The sequence below is a fragment of the Hirundo rustica genome, chromosome 2 (assembly GCF_015227805.2).
Source record: "Hirundo rustica isolate bHirRus1 chromosome 2, bHirRus1.pri.v3, whole genome shotgun sequence".
NCBI classification, from domain to species: Eukaryota; Metazoa; Chordata; class Aves; order Passeriformes; family Hirundinidae; genus Hirundo; species Hirundo rustica.
In genome coordinates, this window is record NC_053451.1 from 3,020,641 (window position 1) to 3,046,087 (window position 25,447).

At 42.3% G+C, this 25,447-nt stretch overlaps 2 protein-coding genes across 9 annotated transcripts in view; one reads left to right on the forward strand and one right to left on the reverse strand.

Moving 5' to 3' along the window:
* Positions 1-272: 272 nt before the first annotated feature.
* Positions 273-21,958, reverse strand: PROS1 (protein S). 2 transcript variants are annotated; one of them, XM_040055781.1, is made up of 15 exons: positions 21,849-21,958; positions 18,102-18,259; positions 17,664-17,688; positions 17,234-17,320; positions 15,793-15,915; positions 15,540-15,662; positions 13,610-13,735; positions 11,450-11,571; positions 9,684-9,802; positions 8,030-8,219; positions 7,218-7,385; positions 6,053-6,221; positions 5,432-5,580; positions 4,507-4,720; positions 273-2,651 (listed from the first exon to the last, which is right to left on the reverse strand). In XM_040055781.1, the coding sequence occupies exons 1-15, from the start codon at positions 21,907-21,909 to the stop codon at positions 2,506-2,508; spliced, it is 1,980 nt and encodes a 659-aa protein (XP_039911715.1). In that variant the 5' UTR covers positions 21,910-21,958; the 3' UTR covers positions 273-2,505. The 2 variants fall into 2 exon arrangements, with proteins under 2 accessions (XP_039911715.1, XP_039911716.1); XM_040055782.2 differs by lacking the exon at positions 21,849-21,958 and adding an exon at positions 21,506-21,654.
* A 692-nt stretch (positions 21,959-22,650) lies between these two features.
* Positions 22,651-25,447, forward strand: part of ARL13B (ADP ribosylation factor like GTPase 13B) — a 32,642-nt gene continuing 29,845 nt past the window's right edge. For 5 of the 7 annotated variants that reach the window (XM_040054765.2, XM_040054762.2, XM_040054764.2 and 2 more), the window contains exons 1-2: positions 22,651-22,709; positions 25,084-25,252. In XM_040054765.2, coding sequence (XP_039910699.1) covers positions 25,194-25,252 — 59 coding nt within the window. In that variant the 5' untranslated portion in view covers positions 22,651-22,709; positions 25,084-25,193. Of the gene's footprint in view, positions 22,710-25,083; positions 25,253-25,447 lie in introns of those variants that run through there. The other 2 variants (XM_058419322.1, XM_058419323.1) reach the window with 2 other exon arrangements.

Genomic DNA, 25,447 nt, shown 5'->3' on the forward strand with positions numbered 1-25,447 from the left:
TACATCTGATGAAGGAGGAAAAACAGGAATTGGCCACTTGCTCTGATCTTCTTGGCTTCTACACAAAATTTTAAAGTAAAGTCCAAATTGCCTCTGGTACTCTTAAACAATTAATAAACTTAATTATCTAGAGAGTACTGTTTGGGTAGCATATTAACTGGAGCCAGTTCTTCTCTTTGATGCTGAAGATGATCACAATCTCCTGAGTAAGGCATTAGACCACTAGAACCAGCCCTGCACAGCAAAAATGAACAAAAATATGCAAATACAACTTAAAACGAAAAGAAACTCGCAAATGCTGCTTTATTTAATTCTTACAATAGGGAGGCACTTTTACATTAAAAAAAGAAGTGCAGAGGTTTCATTATTAACTACAAAACCCTAAAATATCATTCCATGAAGACAAAGAGAAATAGTGTCTGTGTGACAAAGTGTTTGGTTTTACCTTTCATTTAATTTCTGTACAATTTATTACATTGGAACAAACAAAACCTAAAAAACACCCTAAAAAACAACAGCAAAAAACCCTTTTTTGTTCCTGCAGGCCAGAAGCGTTTAGAACATTGATGACACTTTGCTTTGTGCTCCTCATCTCTTGCTTTCTGTGCTTGTTGTACGAGGCAGAGTCTGACCCAGGGGCTTTCCAGGATTAATGGGTGCCACAGAGATATTATGAATAAAGTGATCATGCATTTATTTGATCTCAAAAGTCTCAATTCAGCTCTGCCTTGCATGCAAAACCTGCTCGTTTCAGTCGAGTTCTTCTTCAACTAAGACCTGCACGCAGAGTGTGTGTGCGGGGATGGAGGAAGAGCAGGGAAGGATGACTGCAGGAAAGGATTTCCTCTCCACGGGGTCAGAATTCCAGGCTTGTTTTCCATGCCATCCTAGAAAAGTGACCTAGTAGTAATGGCAATGAGCCCCTGGGTGTCAGCTTCTTTCTGGGCAGACTGGGAGGCTGTACTGGGTGAAAGCTGGGAGCAAATCCTGTATTCCACTACCCAAGTGGGAAGTGAAGTCACTGGTAAGTTCAGCCAAAGCAATAACAACACTGAAAGATGGGCTCAGAGTCTGCAGCACTAACTCTTGCATTTAACACTGGAAGAAACCTCACTGATGTCACTCAGAATATCCCTGGAGAAAGGCAGTCCTCCAGATGAACACTGTCACAATCCATCCTTCTGGACATGCATTTCCACTTCAGTGTCTCAAGCGAAGACAGCAGAGCTGGGGTCAGGAATGCTGGCAGATAAATGTCTCTGTGCTTGATGGATGAGCGGATATATTTATACCTCACGGCAATCCTCTTGCTATTTATTTGGTTTGGGGTTAACAAAACCACCAGGTGAGCTGCGCAGGGAGGCTTCAGGTGGTGCGAAAATGAGCTTGGAAGTGGATAGAATACTCAAAGGGTGTTAAAGAAATATTGGAAGTGCTCGAAATCAGCACACCTGAGGAAAGCAATACTTTTCTAATTACCTGTTGGCTTATTAAAGCTGGCTGAGCAGAATATGGCTTTACATTCTGATGTTATTGGCAAAATTCAGGCTTTCAATGGCAGCAGGGCTCACAAATAAATCTGTTCTGGAGCACTCTGAAGGCAAGGTTACACTAAATAAAGGGAGTATGATGGATCATCAGACTGCTATGTTGAGCAGCACTGGATTTGATGGAAGAAGTATTTGCTACAATTCCTCAGTTTTAATCAGCAAATTCCAGTCTGATGTCCTGTGATTCAGAGCTCCTTCCTTCAAGCCGCTTCCTCTGTTTTTCAAAATTGCCTGGGGGTGTATTTTAACCCACTTGGAAAGTAAATGGCCTGACCCAATCCAGAACTCTTTTCAAACTCTAAAGCTGTGTTCTAAAGACAGACAAATTAAAGCTGGTCCAGTATAACCAAAACCGTTTTCCAAAACTGAGCTACTTAAAGAAACACTTCCATTTTGAAGTTGCTTTGCCAAAATAGATACAACATGTAAACATTCTCAGGGAGTTTGGGCTATAGAGTCCAGGGTATTTTTTCCTTTATCAAAAGCACATTATTACAAAAACCTGTAGAGATTTTTCTTTGCACATTATACTTGAAAAAGTTTAATAAGTCTGGTTTCATTTAGATCCTAATACATCTAAAAGATTTGCAACTTCAACTTTGTGCTGATATATGAAATATAAAATGTAAAATTCTTTCTAAACTGAAATACCTAAACTTTCTCTCCAAGCTAAGTATGTCATGGACATAGCATGAATATGGAAGATAAATCTAGCTTTAAGATTTCCCACTGATATATAAAAGGTTGTTTAAAAAATTTTGATCTTGATTGTCTCTATCCAGCTGAACAGAGCCTTTTTTTTTTACTCCATTCTATATTGAAAGGGAGAAAACCATGCTGCTGCTCATTTCCCTGGCACATCTTGCATGAAATAATGCAAGCTCCATTATGGCATGAGACTAATTACACAAATTATATCTGAAAGAAAAAAAAAGTTAAATTAAGATCTGAACAGTTACTGCATGATCAGTGGGCACGAGTGAGATCTGATGTCGTTGTGTTTGGAAATGGCTTCATCCAGATCCAGCTGTCTGCTGTTGACCTTCACCTCCATGCAGCCATTATAAAAAGCAGTCACTGGTGTAGCACCCAGAGGAACATCTGCACAGAAACACATCCAGTTTATTAGGCCAAGGCATGCAAATTCCTACGGATGTTTCAGATCAGTCAAAACATGGGGAACACTCCATTCCCCATCCAGTATTTAGTCACGGGAGAAAAGGAGCAATCTGGCAGGAAACACTTGAGTTCATCTCCCTTCTCTTCAAGATCAAGTCAGCAAAGCTGAGAAAGGCCAGTAAAATGTTAAATATGCATTAGAAGGCTGTTCCCATCCAGAAACTGAACTCCAGGAATGTTTTCCATAGTAGCTTTTCCTGTGTTAACAACACTGAACCCAGAGTTTGTTTCCTGGAGCCCACCATTCCTTGTCCTGAGCTATAAACAGATGTTTCTGGGCTTGGAGGTCACACATAGAACTGTCTTGCTTTAGCCAGGAAGCTACTCTAGATTCAAATCTGCAGCTCCTCACTTGGGGCACCCCTGGGAACTTCACACGTTTTACTGCTTCCTCACTGCTGCTTCCAGGTGAATTCTCTGTGAAAAACTCACTTTATCTGCTCCTCATTTAGGTATTGCTTGGCTTAGGGCAGCATCAGAGCCTGGATATGCTTCCAGGAAACAATATGTTAAGCACATGGAAATTTCATTTAACTAGCATTGGTTGTGCTGAAATAACGGGAATACTCCCACCACTGTTACTCGTTTTAACAAGGGGGCATCAAAAATGGGGACTCACGGCCTTCGTGAACTGTGTGCGGTTTTGGAATACAGAGGCTTGGTTTTGGGGGGGTGGTTGTTTTATTGTGTTAATTTGCATGTATAAGATGCCTTTTAAAACCTAAAACACGTGACAGGAAACTGAGATTAAGGAGCAGCAGGTACCTAATACTTGCTTCTTATCTCTTTGGGATGCCTGAACAATGCAAAGCTCTTCACTCCTAAGATGTCAATTTCTCTGTGGCTGGCAATGTACTAAAAGAGAATCATTTGAGCATCACAAAGATGAAGCGGCCCAAGAAACGACTGGAATCTTAGTTACTGTGCCTCTGTTAAACTGCTGACTCACCAGTACTAAGTAAATACTGACTCATTCCTTGGCAATTCAAGACAATGTCAGTCAAATGTGTAGCATTTTCCTAGGAATTGTGATTCATTCTCCATAAAATAATAGAGGATACAGAAAAGCTCTACCTGTACCAACATTGTAACCATGGCACCATTCCTCTAGCGATTTTTCAAGTTTTAATTCAAATTTTGACTATTTCTCACCTGGAGCAGCGCTGGTTTTCCTCTTTATTCAGCCTGAAGTCAAAGTATTTATACAGAAGCATGTGCACGCTTCCTTGACAAAATAATCCTCATGATAAGATTAATATAAACATTATGCCTCAATAATGTTAACTTGAAGCTTGTTTTGAACAAAATATTTGCTGTTTCATCACATTCTCTGTCTCATAAAGATTGTCAGTCATCTCTTGTGCAGAGTTTAATTGTTGAAACCACATTCCTGACTTCCCCTTCTGCGCTTCTGACACTTGGCTTATTTACAAATGGCTTGCTTCCCTTACGTTTGTGATGCATTTCCTCAGCTGTGCCAGATGGTGGCATTTCAGAAACGTGCAATGCTCACCCAACTCAAAAAATCGAGATATTTTCCAAATTCAAACCTCCAGAGAAGAGAGAGCCATGTCTTAATGTCCAAATAACGCTACTGTTGAAAAGCTTGCTGCCTCCAAAACTGAAATGACTGGAGGAAACAAGAGGCACTTGAGGGGGAAAAAAAACCCAACAACTTTCATTTTTTAATAATTGTAGGCTTTTCCTAGCATGGGTAAGGCTGAGTACAATCAGGCTCGTAGAAATAATCAAATTAATGAAAAGAGAGAGGCCTCACCTGGCAGGCCACCCAGGTAGGTGACAACATTTGCCATCATGGCTTGATGCAGAGTTGAGAGCTGCTCAGAATTGCTTCTGTCTGTGAGTGAATCAACAGCCAGTTCGAGCTCCTGTTGGGTCACTAGGAGTCCAACCTGCACTCTTCTGGGGGTACATAACTTCTTTGATTCCAGCTGTGCAACAGTGATGCTCCCAATGGTCACAGTGATTTTCTAGATGGAAGAACGGTAGATCACCAACGGTATCACGTGTAAGTTTAATATAACATTATACTTGGTTCTGGTGCACTTTGTATTTGCCAGCAGAAGAAAATATTAACTACTGGTACCTTCAGCTGGAAAAGCTGATGTGTGACCCTCGCTTCTGATGATGAATGCCATTCTTAAATTTATAAGAGAGAATGTTTTACAGGGAACAACTCAGGCTACAGTTCCGAGGTGAAATCCTGTTTCACCTACAGTTTTAAAGGCACCCAAGTATTCACTACAGGTTCTTAATTTGGGAAAAAGCCTGGATTAGCCACAGTGGCTACTTATGCTCTAGCTTGGGATGGCTGATGTGGAGGGATGTAAATGGAAACTTAAGGACAACAAAAGCTGTTTATAATCTGGAATTAACATGATGCCCTTACTGTTATAGTTTGCTTTCTGCTCTGAGCATTTGGAAGGAAAGGTTAAAGACAACATGATGCAACGGATCTGAGCTCATATTACATCATGTAATCTCCCTGGCATGAGTGATTAGTGCTTAGTCACTGCTGCAGCAATTATTAACAGAGAGGTATTTTCTGCACATTATTACACGATTTAATTTTCAAAATCTTGAGGCTTCCAGATGCACTGCAAGTGTGAGTAGTCTTTTTAGGTTTTTTTTTTTTAGTTTGATTTTTCACCTGGCAGCCATGAGGAGAATTGTAAGATCACCTGTGAGTCAGAGGAGTTAGAGTCCACTATGGACAATGCAAGAGGCACTGTTTCATTAGAAACCAAGGCAAACATAACGCCAGTGTCTGTGGATGGGCGAATAGTCAGGGTCACATTTATTAGCCAATCTTCAGCACTGTCAAGATTATCTGTTTTAAAGAGAATAACTGGAATTAGTAAATCCACCTGCTGATGAAAAATTAATATGGGGTTAAAAATTAGTATTTAATCTCCTCCCTACTGTGGAAAAATTAGTGCTAATTTTTGAACTTACAGAAAGAACTATAATTCTAAAGAAACCCAAGCAAATAAAATGAAAATAATAATAAAAAAACCCTAACTTTTAATCCTGGATCTTCAATAGTGACCAACTCTTGCAAATAAACTTCTGAAAGTAAAGTTTTAAAGTTTTTCCAGAAACTGAACCGATGACACTACTAGGATCAGAATTCTCATTCAAGCACAGTCCTAACAGAAGTTAAGGGAATCGCTGGTGGATGCAGAAGTGTATAGCTTAGTTTGTGTGCCCTTTTTTAATTTTCTTTCTTTTAAAATTCCATCAGTTCCATCACCAGTCCAGCAAAAAAACAAAAAAAACCACAGGGATAGAAAAATGCTTACGATAGTTTATCTGGAATGCTGCCATTCCAGTGCCAGGGTAGAAGGATCCTCTCCCCACTGCTACTAAACAGTGTTTGCTTTGTTTTTCTTGAATAACTTCGTTCACTCCTGAATGTCCCTGGTTCATCAGGTTCCAGGCCCGGATACAACCATCCAGACGAGGGTTAATCTGTAGCAGAATGACAGCATTGGGGGTTTGAATCCAAAGTGGGCTTTAAAATGTTAATAATGAGGCATTATTTTACATATCAGCTTATTTCTGTGTAGTCAATGCCAGTCTTATCAGCCTTATCTACAGGTTACAGCAGTGATGCTGGGAGGAAACAGAGGGCAGGCATTTGGTATCTCAGCCTTCAAAAGATATTTCTGGGTTAACATTTCCCACTTTGCTGCTAGGGATCTGGACAAAAAGAGATTGCTTCCACTTTTAAAGCTGGTGTTGTGACCTAGACAAAAGGACAGCAGATTTCCTGTAGCTGAAAGAAAATGATCACTAGCAGTGCTCCTTGTTCAAAGCTTTATCTTTATAACAAAGTACAAAGAAATTTCTGGAATTGTTTTCTGCTGGATAAAGGGATGTTACTGTATTGTTCCATCATTTTTTCTCTGCTCTGCTTTTGAGCAAAAATTTATAAGCTCTCTATTGAAATTGCCAGTTTGAAGGCTCCTGGACTGTAAAGGAGACAGTTTGAACAACTTGACTGTACCCATTCTTGGGGCTGGGAGACTGAAAGAATCATGGACCTTGTCCAGCCTGGGCTGTTGTAAAACCACGTGAAACTGAAAGCTCACTGTGCTGCCTGCACAGGGAATGCTGCCCTTATTTAGAGCTTAGCAAAAGCCAGGACCAGGACATGAATCACCCTGAAATGCACTCTCAGCAGCAGCACTGGTGGTGATTTAAGGAATCTTAAAGCTATATTAGGAAACAGGCTACAGAATCCTCAAAGATTAGACCAGAAGTGCTGTGTTTTTACAAGTGAAGCCTTACTGAAGGCAGACTGAAAAGCTTCACACATGTTTATTTTCCAAACAGTGGTTTAATAATCACATTTTCATTTTCTAAATGGTTTCCATGCCAGGCTTGCTTCTTCTGTGACTCCCAGGAGTACAAAACTGAACAGAGTATGATCAATCAACACTATTCTCATTACTATTTAATTACCTGTTTAACAAGAGCACCGCCCACTCTGCGAGGTAATCCTGCAATGTACACCTTGGTTTCCAAGAAACCCTGGGATTGTTTAAACAGAGTTCCTGGGCTGTTAATACTCATCACAGCCTCTTTAGCTATTTTTACACTGATGCTGTGCTCTAATTCTTCAACTGATATCTGGAATAAAATACAAATAATTACATATATACAGACACAGAAATGTAGGCTATATCAAATACTAATCGCTGTGAAGCATGACTAATGTTTCTTTAAATATCTACCTTGTAACAGAGTCTTAGGTGCAGTCACTACTTAAATTGTATTTAAACTTGAGGCAGGACAGCTGTCTGTATCCAGGGACATTCACAGGAGGGTTAACAAACAAAATCTAACTGACATTAAAGATTCGGTGTGAGCTATGGATTGTGTGAGACATGCTTTTCATCTCAGGTGGGAAGGCTTGAGAAGCAAGATGAATTTTTGGTCTTGCAGACGTAAAACCCGTTCTAAACACAAAGTATCCAATAACTGTGCACTTGACGAAGCAATCACAGCTTTGAATATTCTGCCACTTTCCTTTTCATGTTTAAAATTAATAATTGCTATGTTGATAGCTAGAGGCAGTTATCTGTTCCTTGATTGTTAAAAGGTAGCAGAATTTCCTGACGCAAGGCATTTCTGTGCATTTCTTGGTTGGTTTTTAAATCTGGGGTTTGAGTGCATCATTTTAAGCCTTTCAGTAGTTGCCCAGTTTCTCCCTACGTTTTTATCAGCATCTTCCCACATTGAGTAAAAGGATGGGGGAAGAAAACCCAACTCACTATATGCCAGAGTCCATCATTAATGGCTTTGCCTCCACTGGTGACTTTTGTTCCAAACTCATTCTTGAACTGGATCTCAATCTTTCCATCCCGAAGAGCAAGCAGGATCCACGCTGAGTTGTCCAGGGATTCTGCATACAGGATGACCCCCTCTGCGTCGTACGTCCGGAAATCAAACTCTGCTGTAAATCTGGGTTGTGAAGAAGGAATCTTAATAAGAAGACAGGAAAGGTGAAATACCGTACAGCCTAGGGTAACTCATAAGTTGGGTTACAGAAAGGGTCATAGATGATAACTTTTGGTGTCTATGGATCTGAGCAGTTATGATTTTTGCACAGTTATGAAAAAGCAAAATGGGACATAAGCCTTGTTTACTCAAATCCAGTGGGAAGTTTTCAGGTAAACACCCTGACATGGGATTTGAAAGAACCTTGGTGCAAGTTCCCAAATCCACTCTGAGCTTTACTTGTGAAGGATAGATAGCCCACTCCCCTGAGTAAGAAGAGAAATGTTATTTTCCTATTGCATTTTGTACGGATGCAACGCAAACAAAACAGAAGATCCTTGATGTGGTTCAATACAACTGGGTTGCCAAGGGTTGTTCTGAAAGAATTATAACCTAGAAATGAGCTCGGCCTTTTATATGCCATTCTCTCATTTGAGGATTTGCTGGCTGGATCTAGGTTGGATGTGAGTATGTAACAAAATTAGGATTTACTGTGCAGTGGAAGAGAGTAGAAGTAGAGTTAAAAACACCCTTTGGGACTAGACAAAACAGATGAAGGGTGAAAGAAGAAAGCAGAGCATTTGGAAGCTGGGGTTTGCCGAGGCAGCTGTAACTCAGAGCTGGGGTGGCTGTCCCTCGCAGTGCCGCTCTGTGTCCCTTAGATGGGGCTGTCCCTCGCCAGACACGCTGAAAACAGCTGAAAACATCTCTGTATTTACACCCAACGTTTATCATCTCAGAAAGCTCTTCCAGGACAGCATTATCACCCGGTCAACTTGGAACAGCGGCAGAGGACAGAGTTCTCACTGTTTATGTCCATGTGTACGGTTCTGAGGCTCTGGGGATCACCAGCTCAACAGCTGCTGCTGCTGTTACCTTCCAATTGTTTGGTCACTAAGTCAGGGAACGCTGCAATTTTGGCTGCTGCAGCTAAGAAATCCAAGAGAATAAAGAGGTCAGTGCCATGGGCAATTGCTCTGACAGCTGTAAAGCAAATCGTGCAGCTGGTGCCCTCGACAAGGCACTGCGCTCTGTGGGTGTCCTTGGAACAGTCTGTGTGTGAAAGGATGCCCAGGGAGGGGCAGGGGGGCAATGGCCTGGCTTTGCTGCTCAGCAGGATGGGCAGAGCACGTCCCAGCTTCTACCCAGAGCAGGGGTGAAGCACAGCAACATCCAACCTAAAGCCATTCCCATGTACAACTGCATATACTGTTACTATTTTCATATAACTTCTGAATTTTATGTTGATAGACCTAAAAGCCTTCCTTTTTGTTCATTCATCCATTCATCATATAAAGGCATCTTATCCAAGGGGGAGATGGTGATATAATTTAGGCATGCAATGCATTCTTCCTAAATGCTCAGAAAATTAATGGAAACAAATGTCTGTCACTCCAATGCATACTTTTATCAATAGCAAATGCTTACCTTGTGACATTTGGCAGTTTGAACTTTAAGTAGAGAACGGGAATTCCTATAAATTGCTCTGCCAGGTAAAGCAGTTGATAATTCTTTTCAAGATTCAGCGGGATACACTCAGTAACAGACTGAAAATGGTAGAGAAAATAATCTGTTAATGCACTGTGATAGCTTATGAAGCAACTCCTGTTGTTGCCTGCTAGCCTCTTTTATTTTTAAAGTAAAGGCTTACCTTTCAGGGGTTTTTTTTTGTTTCATTTTTTTGAACTCAAATACCTATGTACAAATGAAATGGTGTGGTTTTGCACTTGCTTGAAACATCCATTATTTAAATTGCTGGAGGATAACCCAGGGTGACACACAGCTCTGGTGGACTGAAGCTAATATTTAAATATTTAGGTTTTGAATTAAGAATTCTGATCTTCCATCAGGCACTTTTCTGTTACCACCTTCTAGGGAACTACCAAGTTCCATTATTAAGGTTCTGCAGAATCTAAACCTGCTCAGGTGTTAGAAGGGAACAGACCAGAGCTGTATCTTGGGAAGGCTGTGTTAAAAAGAAATTAAAGAATTATGGACAAGTAGGAGTTTCAAAGTCTCTTTGATCAAATTTGAATCCCTCAAAACATTCTGTGACTGTCTTCTACCCTGATTTTGCTATTCCTGATGCAGCAGTTCCATTAGATATACAGGTGCTCTTCTTGAATTTTATGGCTACTTCATTTTACGGCTCCTGGTGTCACTGGTCTTTAGATTGAACATATTTTCAGCTGACTGAACTTTTTTATTTTTTTTCCTCTCAATTAAAGGGCATGAAACTAACTTCCAGATAGAGAATTAATCACTTTTGAACAACACTACTGAAAATAAGAGCATCTTCCAGCCTCATTACATCTCACCATTTCAAGGATGAGCAAAATTAAATAGAATGACTGCCAAGTGTTCATTAAATTTCAGAAAGTCCAAACAAGACCCGATACACAGATTCTGCAACTTGTCTGATCTTCCTGCAGTTTAAGCCAAATTTTGTTACACTCTGTTAGAAGTGTTTTATTGTTGTTAGAAGTGTTTTATTGTTGGCAGTTATCTGAGGTCACGTCACATAACATCTCAGACTGCCTGAACTTTTCAAAGTATTCAGAGAACCACTGACAAAAAAAAAAAAATCCTTGGACTTCAATCCTTGATTCCAATTCTCTGGAGTTTCAAACTTTCTGCTCCTAAGAAGTGTAAATTTTCAAACTGATCAAGAGCAGCCGATTTTGGCTGCAGGATGCTCTCCAATGGGCAAGTATTACTGAGTGTTTTTCCTTAAGCTATGGCAGATGAGAACTGTGGAAAACAATCCAAGGGGTTTTTTTTCAATCCAAACAGTAATTCTGAAATAGTGAGCGAAAACTTTTGCACAGCCTAAGGAAAACTTGGGAACATATGGACAAAAGGAACATTCTGTCTCTGAGTAGGCTGAACAGGAATTATTTGTCTGATAGGAGAAAGCAGAGGCTTATTTTGGAAGCAGCAGGGAATAAAGATGCCTGGCTAAAGCAAGCTGCTTTTGACAGGACTCCTGTAAATAAGCATGCATGAACTGAATGGCATCCAAATCCCTGCTGCTCTGGGAGCCAAACCATAGCTCAGAATTCCCAGCATTTTCTCAGGAATTTTTAATCAGTTTGCAAATGGCCTCCTATTTTCCTTAATCTAAGCTATCCTCTCGTGGAGAAATCACCCAACTTGGTGGTTTTCCACATAGAATTTTATACAGCACATTTTACCTCACAATTCTTCATGTCCTTAGAGAGCTTGAACCCTTTCTTGCCATCACAATAGCAGCTGTAACTTCCTGGTGAGTTCACACAGAGTTGAGCACAAATATTTTCAGCACATTCATCAATATCTAGGGGAAATTAAAGCAGACAGAAAGATCTTTTTTTCATGGCATGGACTGAAAACTAACACAAATGAATGGAATAATGGACAAGAGAGGTTCTCTGGAATCACATGAACACAAAAGGTATTAGTAATCTGATAGAGGCCTGGAGTGCAGAGCTGGAGACAATTTGATCTGATTCCTGAGGCATAAGGTGGCTGAATGTGACAGACCTCATAAATTGCTACCACAGATAGCACAAATCCCATTCTGGGTCAGATCTCTTCCTTTCCTGGCAGGACACGATGAGAGCTCAGATTATTACAAGTATATATGGCAAATATGTGAAGAAAGAATGTGCTTTATTAATACAAACCCCAAATAATCTCAGGGAATAATATCTTATTTTAAAATAACATTCTTTTATTAATATACTTAGGCATCTCATAATGCCTAAGTTTCAGACAGCATCTACTTGTGGAGGATAGTCTGATTAAAGCTGAATCAACTAAAAGAATTTAATTTTGTATTTCGTAGGTTGTACAAAGCAAGCAGTTTTATAAACAAAAGGTGTTTAAATGGCCAATGCAAATTTTACATTTCTAATATAGAAACAAATTCTCTCCTTGACAAGAGACTCCAATGAGAGTGATTTGGGCTTCAGATTAAAGAAACTGCAACATTTACTCTGAAGCAAATAGCCCTTCTAGTGGGAAAAAAAAAAAAAAATTGTACTAATGCATGCATTTAAATCTGAGGGTTTTTAGGACTAAAATTTTTTTATTTTTATTTTTATTTTTTTTTGCTGTTGCTTGGAAGAAGAGAGGTAAGGAAAAGGATAACGAACCCTGTTCTGTTCTTCAGTCTAATAGTATCTGTCATCATAGAGATAGCTAGCTGTGCATAAATGTATGTAAATTCAATTTTCCTAATAAGCATAATTGAGTTTAGCCACCTACGAGCAACGCGACAATGAAAAGCTCGTGTCATTTAGTATTTCTGTAAGGCTACATTCCTGTCAGGCTGCACAGTCCTGTCCTTAGACAGGATTTGGTGACTCATTTAATGTGGTTACAACGAGGTCTAAAAGCTCAGCAGCATAATCCTCCTGCTAGGGAGGTAAGACTTTCCCTGCTGGAACATCGTCATGTTGCAACCTCTTGAATCCACGTTCCAGTAGAAACACAGCACTTAGGTGGGTTGCACCAAATTGAATTTATCTGGAGGAAACACTAAGAAGAGTAAGAATTAATTGCTGTGAAGTTTTGCTCGCTTTGGTGCATGCAGGAATGAAAATCTGTCAGTAATGTTTTAACCCTGTAGTAGCTGGACACAGAGCTGACACCTGGATGTGTAATCACTGCCACTGCGCAGGGCTTTGTCACAAGAGACCTGCAGGAAAGGCCACAGAGCAGAAGCTTCATGGCCACTAAGAAGCTGCTTTTGTGTCCTTTGAGCAGTAATGTAAGGCCGCTTTTAAAATAAAAACCAGCCACTGATAGATTTTTCTTCAAGTGTTGAAGGTTTGTCTTCATTGTGAAAATCTAAGAGCTTTCCTATCTGTTTACAACTGAAAATTAATTTCTGATGTGCAGCAAACAGAAACTTTAACAAGCAGAGAGAAACAGAACATATTCTACGACAAATATGCAAATACTTTCAACACTGGAGAAGTTATGGTCTTTGTATGAGTGGCTATCAATACTTTTCAACTTTGCTATAATTGTTACAGAACTTGGGAAATTTTTAGTTCCAGATTTTCACTTCAGGAAAGATTCTTTTGGAGCAGCTCCTTTTTTCACAGTTCTTTTTCTGGATACTTAAGAATAGTTTTATTTGACATTTGAGGTCTTTTTAAAAAAAATTTCTAAAAATCTTCAGAAAACTGCCATGCTGTCATATAATACAGCCTGACAACCTAATAACCAATTAATTTAACGAAGAATATGAAGACTAAGGAACACACCAGTAGATGAGGAGCTGAGTTTGGTATAGAAGTGGATTAAAAAAAGAAAAGGGAAAGATGAAAGATATGGAAGAGGGGGAGCTGGGGACAAAGACCCACCTTCACAGTTCCTGGAAGTTGAATTATACGTGTAGCCTTCTGGACATTGACACTCATATCTCCCCTCGGTGTTTTTACAGGTGGCTGTCCCACAGATGTTTGGATGTAGCACACATTCATTTATATCTAGAAACACACAACAAGATATTAAAAAGCAACTCCCACTCTTACACACCATTTTTCTCCCAAACCTTACCCAACACTGTGCAAACTGAGTGAGGCTGGCAAATTTTCTTAGTAGCTCTGCCATGCTGTCACAGCAGACGAGAGCTACAGCCAGAACCATTTCCAGAGGGCTGTAAAAGACACTTTGCATGCCCTCAGTGAAAAAAGTTCCCTGCCTGCTTATCTTTCCTATCCCTTCACGCCATCTGTGGTTAACAGGGAAAGGGATGTGTGTCTAGGAAGGCAGGGAGAGAAACAGGCTCCAGGTTTCCCATAAACTGAACCAGACTGCGTAGTAAAATTCCATCTTAGAAAAAGACATCCAGAAAGACAGGAGATAATCCAATCAGAGGTTCTTCCATGCTACAATCAATTCATGTCAGTTCTCTTTTAATTGGCTATGCTGAGAGCTGTTCAAGTCCCTCACTGTCTCTCTACCCCTCAAACCATTTTAATGTCTATCCTCTGTCTTGTTTCCAATTTGTCAGTGTCATTTTCCCACAATGCAGATGTGAAAATAGGGATTTAGGGTATAGTATCAATCTTCCTAAGTGTCTTTGAGACAGAAAATATCAGATCCCTGCTAGTACTTCACTCCCACTCTTGAATGCAGGGATCATTCTGGTTTTCTCCGTGGTTTTGCAGCAGCTGTGGAAATGGTACCGCACAGGAGATTCCACCACTGGCTTGTTTGGAGTCCTGGAACTGTATCAAATCACAGCTGCCCTGAATTCAAATTACTTTTCTACAGTTAATAAGTGTATTCTGAATTACTGGTTGTTTTAACTTTGTAGTTGCATGTAGTAAAATAACTGAATGCAGTTTATCAAAGGATTATATTAACACTTAAAGCACTAAGGTATATTAGTCTATTTTTGTCTTTGTTTACTTTTTAACCAGATCTTCCAGTATCTTTCCAAGAATTACAGAGGTTCTAACCAATTTTTCTGATTGCCCTTTTTCATAAACCCACAGTCTTCTGTCATTCTGGCATGTCTTCGGAGGTTGCGAATTCACAAAAATATTTAGACTAAAGAAAGTGACAGTGGAAGATGGCCATCCAAGTTTAGCCTCTAAAATTATCTGACATTATCCAAAACAGCTGTCATAATTTGGTAATAAAATATGACATTAAAATGGAATGAAGTTGTAACTTTTTCTAGTTATGCAGTAAGAACTCCTAATTATGTTAATGCACAGTCTTTATTTGGAACAGAATGAAGCATGTAGGTCATGGCCACTGGTAGACACAAGCAGAAAAAATTATGCTGAGTGAATCAAAGAAAAATCTTTCTCTCCACTAAGAGATTTTTTGGATTCATTATCAGTTTCTTCTCTAATGAACTTCAAACTGTGGAAAGAGCAGCTAATTAGGAGTGATTTAGCCTAAATCAGTGTTTACCAGAGAGAATTTCCATGGTAACAATAGCAGCTATTCTCATCATTTTAGATTCTTGTTTCTGCCTGCTTAAAGGACACGTGAAACTGGTGAGAGAGCAAAATGAGCTTCGTGGAGCTCTAGTAATGAAGCAGAATCTCATCTACAGCCGTTCCCTCTTTCTTTCCTTGCTTCTTCATCTGGCTCATTATTCGGCTGCCGAAATGCCTGCAGTGGGTGAGGAATGAGCAGCCAAATTAAACCAGGACTGGATTTTTCAGAGGCAACACAAGAACATTTATGGAACTACTGGATCAAACCCTTCCCTCTCTCTGGTCAGCAGGCACTGTGGTGGCATGGAAAGACATTTTCCTGAAGTCTCCCTACCTCCACAATCCCGTTTGTTGGAATGCATGAAGTAGCCATCTTCACACAGGCAACGGAAGCTCCCAGGGAAATTGGAACAGCGTTGGCTGCAACCTCCATTGAAGTCTTCACATTCATTTATATCTATAAAGAAAAGGGAGTCAAACTCTCTGCTGAGAGGAAGGCGTCAGCTGACCAGCTGCAAATACTATTCAACAGTAGGAATGTAGTTGTGCTTCTGAGAACCAACATCACATGAAATTCAAGGCTGTACCTTCCTCACAGTTCTCTCCTCTCCATCCTGCTTTACAGACGCAGGTGTATTTGGCTTGCCCATCTATGCAATCCTTATATCCATCTTTATGGCATGGTAGGGGGCTGCACTGGTTTGAAATTTCTGTGGGATGGAAAACATGGAAAATCCTTGTTATTTGAAGTTACTTCTCCCCAAGGATCACTTTAGTCTTTCTTCTTCTCTTCCTATAGGTACCTGTCATGAAATACGAAAGGTCTTGATGAATAACGTGAAGCACCCCCACAACGATCTTGCTACTCATTCTATCAGCAAGAATTTCTGAGTGAGCGAGAACATACAAAGCCAGCAGTGCTTCTTCTTTGTCAGGCAGAAAACAACTAGAAGACAAATTACTTGCAAAGCTGTTCCCTGTGAGATATGACCAGACTTGCTATTATTATATTTAAAAGATATATTTCAGTTTTTAAAGAACAGCGCTCTGCCCCCATCATACTACCACAAATTTCACTAGAAAGACCAAAGTTTCAAGAATTCAAGATTAGAGAGTTGAGTTTCTCTTTTCAAGAGTGGTCAGACAGAGAAACTGGTAACTTATTGCATTATTAGAAACTGATCTGGAAAACATGTTTGGTCATGACGATGTGCAGTGTTATTATTAAGGAATTTTTTGCTTTTCATTGCTTTTAGTGATAAAAACAGTGCCAGGTGGTTAAGGATAAGCATTTATTCAAACTGAAAGTTTCTTTGATATAACCAGGCTGTAGGAGGTTTAGAGAGACATTTAAACTGTGACAAGAAGGAAACATGGTAAAAATGGATTACTGTGAATTTACTAGAAAGAACAAATTTCACGCTGGACCTGTGAGTGTATAGGCATCAAAATCAAACATTTGAGAAACATCCCAAGCTTCATGCTTTGTGACTTTTTGTTTGGAATCAGTGACTGTGTTCCAGATAATATTTTGATTTTGTTTTGGTCTTTTTTTTTATTTGGTTGGTTGATGGGGGGTTTTTTTGGGGTTTTGTTTGTTTGTTGTTTTGGTTTTGAAATTTTCAGCTGGTGATGTAACTGTGGGCCAAAGAGTGGTAGAAATGACAATTAACAAGAGAATCTCTCACTCTACCTGACAGAACATGACTTGCTAGAGGCAAAGGGTTTGGCATAACTGTTAAAGATGGGGAACGTTAAACTGGGGAATATTGCTGGGTTGGTGTAGGACACTTCTGTCTGCAGAAGAACTCTGCCTTCCATGTTGCAGTCAATTGTGTTCCTTTAACTTTATAAAGTTAAAAGCAGTCCCTTAAACTGCTTTCTCTGGAAATCCTGTCTCACCTCACGTTTTTTGGTCAATTTCTGGTTTTGATTCTTGAGTATGCCTGAGCTAAACGGCTATTTGTCTCTTTTTGTGTCCCTGTGAACTGCCTTTTAGCCAGCGTGTGTTCCAACATCAGCACTTACCCTTGACACAAGCCCTCAGGTCAGCTGGAGAGTCTGGAGTGACTGCAGCCACCCTGAACACCCCTGCTCGATGGGAGGCAAGGCAGCCTGCAAATGCAAAGCCACAAAATCAGCTCGGGCTCCAAACAACTCACTTACACTGAAATTACACCACTTGCTGCACGGCATCTTCAAAGAGCCCGTTCTCACAGCCTGGATTGCAGAACTGGTCTGGGCACGTTAAGGACAGCTGATCACAGCCCAACCTTCAGAGTGCCTCTGTGAGGATCTCAGCACACAGGACACTCTCTGCATTATAATCAGCGTGGAAAATCATCCCAGTGCCAGGGACAGAAAAACTAAACCTGAATTACCCAAATGAGAGCATTGCTGAATCATACACTTAAAGTTGTTTAGGGTTTTTTTTGGTTTTTTTTTTTTTTGTACTTACTTAAATACTTGGGATAAAAATATTCCTGCAGAAAGAAAAGAAAAATAAAAGCTAAGAAAAGATTCAGGTAGATAAAACAACAGCAAAATACATCACTGAATATATTCTGAAGTACATTGGTATTATAACCACGGAAGAAGAAAAAAGTCGCTTTGAGTCGCACAATACAGGCCGGGTTTTCCCTATGACTGTTGTTAGGGCTAAAGCAGAAGTTTATTTAATACACAAAAGACTCAGGGGAGAGATTAAAATACTTGGACACTTGCAAAATGAAGGCAATGCAAATGAAATGGGTGTCAAAAACGACTTTGAAAATTGCCTCTTTAAATGGGAGGATCTTGCCCAGTGTTGTTACTGGGAGCTGTGAACTCCACGTGCTTCTCCTTTCTCTCTGCAGAGAACTACTATCTATGTCATAGATACTCTTAAAATACTTACAGTTTCAGGATTATTTTCGAAGATTTCCCTGGCTTCTTCCCTATTGCATAACTCTTCAATGCATTCTCTTTCTAGATTTCCCTTCTTACTTTCTTCCATGAAAGAGTTTGCTCGGCGTTTCCTCAGCAGGAACTGAGAGGCATACTGCTGGGGTAAAACTTGGGAGAAACAAAGCAACTCTTATTATTTATCTCCTTTTGCAACAGCTGAAAAATGCTGTAAACACTGAGCAAATAGGAGAATGTAACACAAAATTCTGAATTAAATGCTTAGTCAGGAGTTGATGTTTGCTATTGTTTTGAAAAATGAGAGCAAGAAATTCTAGGATTCTGTATGTGGGAGCTGTTTCTGACCAAAAAATCCTTAATCTGTGCTATTAATCCCTAACAGCATCCAGGCCTGAAGCATAATTTACATGTCATACTCAGGACAAGGTTTATTTTTCTAGATTACGGTTATTACACAGTGAGATATGTAACCAACAACTAGATTAAAAAAGCTGATTATATTACCGGTTTCAGTGATCTGCAAGTAAATATTCTGACCCTATTTAATTTATGTGAGACCAAAGTTATGTCTTACAAAGTCAGGCTACCTGTTATATGTAATCAACATAAATGTCATTTTATTTTTCAGAACAAGATGAAGGTGAGAATGCTATCCTGGGAAAATCAAGGCAGACAAGCTATAAATACATTCGCATTTTCCAAGGTAAAACAATCCTAGCCAGCTTTTATGTTTCAGATCCAGCAGGAGTCATTACTTAATTTTTATGTATCTGGTTATTGTCATTTTAGTGACTTTTAACAAGTGGTGAACATTGAGAAATGATGCTAAAAATGAAAGATGTCTGCTTCAATGGTCTTTGCAGCACACACAACACTCCAGGAGCAGCCTCTAAATTAGACCGCCTGGCTTAATTTTTGGATACAGCTTGTGATCAAGACAAGAAACGGATGAGCACAACTGGAAGAAGTCCAGCTGACTGGGTGAAAGAGTGCAGATGACAGATGTTAACTGGAGAGCACCACACTTGCACACCTGCCCTCCTTTCCTCTGCACAACTTAACCTTTCATTCCTGCCCAAGTGTGTGAGGGCTGTGACACCCGCAGTGCAGATCAGCTGTGGTGGCCATCCACATTCATCCCAGCTCCACAGAAAAGAGCCATCCAAGCACACAAAGTCAATCCAGTGCTGCCTGTGACAATTCCTCAAACCCAGAGCACCTTCATGAGCCACACCAGCAGCCAAGTGCCAGAGAAGAGCTCCCAGTTTCTCTGCACTAAAAGGAAAGAAACACACTAAGGAAGCTGACTAGGAAGAGCAGCTAATGAGGCCCAGAGCTTGAATGGAGGCAGATGTAACATTTAACTAAAACCACACCATCCTAAACACATTAAAGGTCTCTAGCAAGTGAGAGGGAACGTTCTGAAGTGCCGCAACATCAGGTAATGACCTGAAGAAACCTTTGTGCTACAGACTCCTGAGTGAATCTGACGTGGGCTGAGCTTGTAGCTACAAACTAATCTATTTGCTTTCATTCTGGTAAAACTAATCATCCTGGCAAGGCAGTAAATAAGATTTCCTGAGCATAAGGTGGATGCACCACAGCTCACCTCCAAGGTTTCACAGCACACCTCTATCTCAGAGAGCAAGTTGCTAAGAAATGAAAGAAGAGTCAATTAATTAGACTAAATGCTTTATTTCTCGCCGGTAAGAAAGATGCAGAAAGACCATCTATCCTGAGGCAAAAAGAGTGACAACAAAACCAGGAAAATTGCGCATTATAGCTGCTGGGTTTATTTCCGTGGGAGATTTCTACCCCCAAAAAGATGTTGACGTAGCTCTGTGGTGTAGATGAAGCCTAATACACAACTGACTTGAAACCCTCCTGTTTTGACCTTTAGCTACATCACTGTCATTTTCACACGGTTTTACAGTAAAGAAAAGACAAGAAATTTTCAGTTGTTTACAAACAGTTGTAACACTTTCTATTTCATGTCTTCAATACAGTGGGACAATGGGGACAAGTCTTTTTCCCTGCATCAGAGCAGTTTATCCTTCTCCTAAGATGATTTCCTACAACTTCTGACTTTAAATAAAACATGGAACTCAGAGCAAATGCCGTGGTTTTTTCAGTGCAAATATTTCAATCCCCATGCACAGAATTAGCAGCGTATTTATTCATCTGTGTTTTAATTACAAAGATTATGACAGGACCTTTATTAAAAACAAAAAATCCTGATGGCTGCTGCTGCTGCTGCCAGTCTGATTACAGGAAACTCCGGCCCCTTTTCTGACCCTGCCAAACCAAGTTAACCCTTAATGCACTCGGGGTGCTTCATGTGGTGATCACTGAAGCCTTGTGCAACCCCAGAGCCTAACAATTTCCAGAGGAGGCGTACAGCCACTGTGCAGTGAATTGCTTATTAAGCATCTAAAAGTGATGCTACTAAAAAAGAAAGAAAAAAATAAAAAAATGGGGGAGAGAATGAGATTCAGTCGTTTCTTACAGATGTTCTGTTGTGCAGATGCAACCATAAACCTGCCTAAAGTGGGCCACTTACACATAACTTGCAGCTGCTTACCTAAGACCCCAGCCAAGGAAAGCAGATGAATAAAACTGAATAAAAAGTGACACCACTGTAGGAAGTGGCACAATCTTGTTTGCACAGCTCCATAACTCCAGTGACCAGAGCATCCTGACAAGCTCATCAGCGACGTTACGCAGCCAACAAAATTAAGTTAGCCACTAATATTTACCTGCACCTTCTACAAAATGTGTCCCTCGCTTGATGTTTGACCAAATTCACCTGCACTGAGGCTTGCAGAGGCAACTTCACGATTACCGAATGGTATGCGCTGCACTATTAAGCTGTTTTCTCTTCTTCCCCCTCTCCACCCCTGGCATTCCAGAAATCCCTGGCACAAGAGCCAGGGATAGGAAAATGGACAATATGGACCACTGAAATTTTGGATGAGCAGGACAGCTGATTTCCTGCTGTTAAGAAAAATGAAAAGGTATGCGGTGGAGAAGATAAATGGAGCCGAAAACGTGACAAAAACAGGAGAAAAGAATCATTATGAAATATTTATTAGAAGGTTTATTTTTAGGACCTGTTTAGAACGTTATAAAATGAACTTTCATCTTTTGACACTGCTCCCCTCCTAAGTCAGAAACCCCAGCACCTTGCAGAATAGTAAACATTCAGTTTCTGTTCTGCCAGTTTAATCATTAGTAAAACAGGTCAGAAACAGGCTTACTTTCAGCTCCAATTCTGCTTGTTTCAGCTACACTGTCTTCTTTCACTATTAAGCTCAAAGACTTTCGTGTCAAAGACTTTATTTCTTTTTTTATTACTTTATTTCTTTTTATCTGCATGAGAAAGCAAGCAGCTCTTACCTAGGCTGAGAGGTCTGAACTTACAAACAGGGTCAGCGTCGCTTGCCCGGACTGCACACTAAAGGCACTTTTCCGAGCAGACCGCGATCTCCCGAGGGGGGTTCTTGCGAGGGAACCGAGCTCCCCGCGCACACCCGCGGGCGGCTCCGGAGCCGCGCACAACCCCAAGCCCCAGCTCATCGCTGCCGAACCCCAGGGACCGAGGGGCTGCACGCTCCCAGCACCGCGGCCGCGATGTCCCGGACGGCCGGGAAGAGCCGCCCGGCCCCGGCAGCGCTCCGGGCCGCCCCTCGCCCCAGGACACGGCCCCGCGCCTCCCCCCGCCTCGCCTCGCCTCACTCACAGGTCGCCGCCTGGGCCAGGGCGATGGCCAGCGCCAGCAGCGGGAGGCACCGCGGCCCCATCGCTACCGGGGGCGGCCGGGACTGCGCGGCTGCTGCTCTGCGGGGCCGGGCGAGGCTGTGGGGGCGGGAGGGAGGGGCAGCGGCGCGGGGTGGGGGGGGGAGGCTGGGCCGTGTCCGGGCAGCGCTGCCCTGCGGGAGCGTCACCAGGGCGCCGGGGACAGCGCCGCGGGGGCGCGGGCGGGTCGCGCCCGGCCCGCCCCGCGGAGGGAGGCGGCGGCCGCGCACAGCGAGCTCCGCGGGCAGCCCCGGCGGGAGCGGAGCGGGGCGGGGTGGGCGGGCAGCGCCCACAGCCCCCCATGGCTGCAGGATCACTGTCTGTGGCTGCAGGGTCACTCCCCATCGCTGCAGCGTCACTCCCCATCGCTGCGGGGGCGCGCCGGCCGCGGGCGCGCTCCCCGGTGTTTACTCCCGGACGGCGCTGGGGGGGCCGGGGGCTCGGGTCCTCGCTGCTGATTGGCCGATCCACAGCAGGCGCCGGGCGAGCCGCCCCCTCCTATTGGTCGGCCGCGGCCCCGTCCCCTGGCGTCTGCGTGCGCGCCATTAAGCGTGTCCCGCGCCGGCCGCCGTCCGCCGTCTCCCGGGGTGACGGGCTCGGTGTCGCGTCCCGCGGCCGCCGAGCTCCCGGTGCGGCCGAGGCGCGGCCCCGCCTGCGCGCCTCACCGGGAGCGCAGCCGGAGCGAGGCCGCTGCCACCCCGGGCTGACGCCGGTCCCCGTCGCCGTGGCGGGGCCGAGGCGCGGGTGGCGGAGCGCCCCGGGCCCCGCGCGGCCGTTGAGCTGCGGGGCCGCGGCGGAGCCAGCGGTGAGCGGGGCGGGGAAGGGCCCGGGGGAGGCGGCGGGGGCTCGGCAGCCTGAGGGCGGACTCCTGCCGCGTCAAAGAGGGCGTTTTACGGAGGGCGTTGTGCTTATAAACCTAAAAAGTGCTCCTACAGTGGGAGAGACGAGCGAGTGACACATGCGGGAAAGCTAAGCCGGGATTTTAGAGTTGCCGCTGTCTTGGAAATGGGAAAGGAAGGTTGGGAACGTGGCCGGAAAGTGCAGATGCTCTCTTGAACTGCTGGACTTGCAGTAACATCTCTTTACAGAAAGTATGGTGGTCCTAGAGCTGTTCCGCACAAAGATTTGAGTGCTTTCGAGCTTTCAGGATGTCACAGTTGTCGCACCTTATTTAAATCTCAACTGCAGTTTTGGCAGAGAGGATGGTGTTCGCATATTTTTGCTCTGTTTGCCTACTTTGCTGCTCAGTCACTCGGTTTGCTGTTCAAAACATAACACAGTAAAGTGCCCTTACAATTGACATTCAGTCAAGGAGCATTACAGCAGGAAGTTAAATAATTAAATTGCGTGAGGAAGGTGAGCTCTGAATGATTTCTTTACCTGCGTTTCCAAGAACGTGAAAGCTTGGTGTGGCTGAAATAAATTCTGTATTGTAAAAGCCTCTACAGAAAGCGGTGTACTCCACTAAATTGTGTGCAGGCTTCACTGCTAAGCTGGACAGGTTTCTGGGCTTGTTGGTTTCGTTTGACCTCAGCAAGCTGCCAGATGTAATACCTGGAACAGGTTTGGGATGTCGTTAGTGCAGCCTATAAAATACCTGTCACATGTTCCATGCATATTTTCGGGAATCAAGTCTCTCTAAACTGGTGTAGCAGAATGGGATTTGCCTCCCTAGTGTAATACTTTGTCAGTGTTGAATGTCCTTTCCTCCTAGAGTGGCTTGTTTCTGAAAATTTTTATCTAATTTGTCAATTCCTGCCCACCCCCTTTCATGGTGTTGTATTCAAACAAGATTCTTGTGCTAGGGCATAGTTGCTCTCTGCTTTTCACTCTTCATCAGATGAAGTTCTGTTCATCTGATGAATCCCATCTGAATGCTCTGGGCTGTATGTAGGCTCAAGAGCAATTTTATTACAGTTTTGCAAAGACAGTCTGTATAAAATGGCATGGGAATTGTTCTGTGGGGATGCTCAGGCACTGAAAATGTTAAATTTTTGTCATTTGACAAAATGACAATGGCACATTTTGTTCACTGAGCTGTTACATTTTGCTTTCTAGAAATTTGTGTAGCTCTGTTCTCCAAGTGAGCTTTGTTCAGACTTACTCGTGGGTTGAGGCACCACAGCCCACTGCATGTGGGCTTTTTTTCTTATCTTAAATGATTTGGTGTTCTTCAGAGCTTGATTTTAATGCTTGTAACAGTTGTAATCACCTTGCTTTGCTTAGGAACTTCTCTACTCTTCATCCACTCAGCTCTCCCGTGGAGAAGCTCAGGTTCTTGTAGATAATGGAATATAAATGTTTAAAGAGCATCTGTTGTCTCTGCTTTGGATGAAACCTGACCCATTTCTGGCACTGAATGACAGCAGATCCGTGCAAAGGCATCCTTGAAAATGATCTTCATTAGATCAGGAGGAGTTCAGTTCCTGCCTGTATAAATTATCTAAGCCATCACAGTTTATTAGGATTGTTACAACATTTAATTATTCACTTTCTGGCATCATTTAAAATCACCTTAGTTTGGGGTTAGTTATATTTTTGAGGTACAAGCTTTAGGAGATCTGCTATGGTAATTCTCAAAACCAGGAATGTTCTGTTTCTTTCTGCTTGCACATTGTGGAACGATGGAAGCACTTGGTGCTTCCATTTCATTTACAATTACTAGATATCATTGCCAGTTCCTCAAAACACTCACTGGAGAGCCACAGTTTCCTTGCTGTGAGATCTTTTTGTGCAAAAGAAATTGGCAGTTAAATGGATACACTTAGCAGGTAGGGATGTTCTTTGTTTGCTTTTAATGCCTTATCCTGTTATGTTCTTGTAAGTCTTACTCATGCTTGAAATTGCTCCTTATTCTCTGTCAATCAGCAGGGCTGTGGCATGCGTTGGTGAGACAAGCACTGAAATCTTTTGGTGAGACAAGCACTGAAATCTTTTAGCTGGATGTGTCTTGCTCCTCTCACTTGCAAGTTTCCCTCTGTGCTGTGTCCTGGCATTATTATTTGGGATAAGCAGTGTGTGGTGGCTGCCCAGATCTGTGAAAGTGGGGTGGATGAAGTGTGAGAGGATGGAAAAGGGAAAGATAACGAGACTGAACATAACACACTCAACAGCCAGGCTGCTGCCTTCTTTGTACAGAGTGCCTAACTTGGTTTTGTTACCTTTTTTTTACTTTCTAGGAGTGACAAGGCTTTAGCTCCGAAGTCTCCGTGCCAGTCTCCTTGGGTTACTCTGGCCTGCCCACATTATTCCTGCAGCTTTGGTGGCTCTGGATGGCTGGTGAAGAGGAATGTTCAATCTAATGGCCAATTGCTGCAACTGGCTAAAACGGTGGAGGGAACCTGTCAGGTAAACATGGGAAAGTATTTTACATTTTTCACCTTCCCAAACTGTGTTTCATTGTGTTTTAGTCTTTGTTTCATACTTGATCATGTCCAGCCTCTCACCCACCAGCACCCCCTTTCTCCCCAGGGCTCTTCTCCCTTGGCTCATACCCTAGCTTGTGCTGATGCCCTGACCTAGTTTGCAAATAACAATGTTTTG

Coding starts and splice junctions, on each gene's coding strand:
- PROS1 (XM_040055781.1), bottom strand. CDS start 21,909: ATGGGGCCGCGGTGCCTCCCGCTGCTGGCGCTGGCCATCGCCCTGGCC. Junction 15,916..17,233: donor CCTGAGGGCTTGTGTCAAGG/GTAAGTGCTGAT, acceptor TCCATCCCACAG/AAATTTCAAACCAGTGCAGC. Junction 5,581..6,052: donor AGCATTCCAGATAAACTATC/GTAAGCATTTTT, acceptor TCTTTAAAACAG/ATAATCTTGACAGTGCTGAA.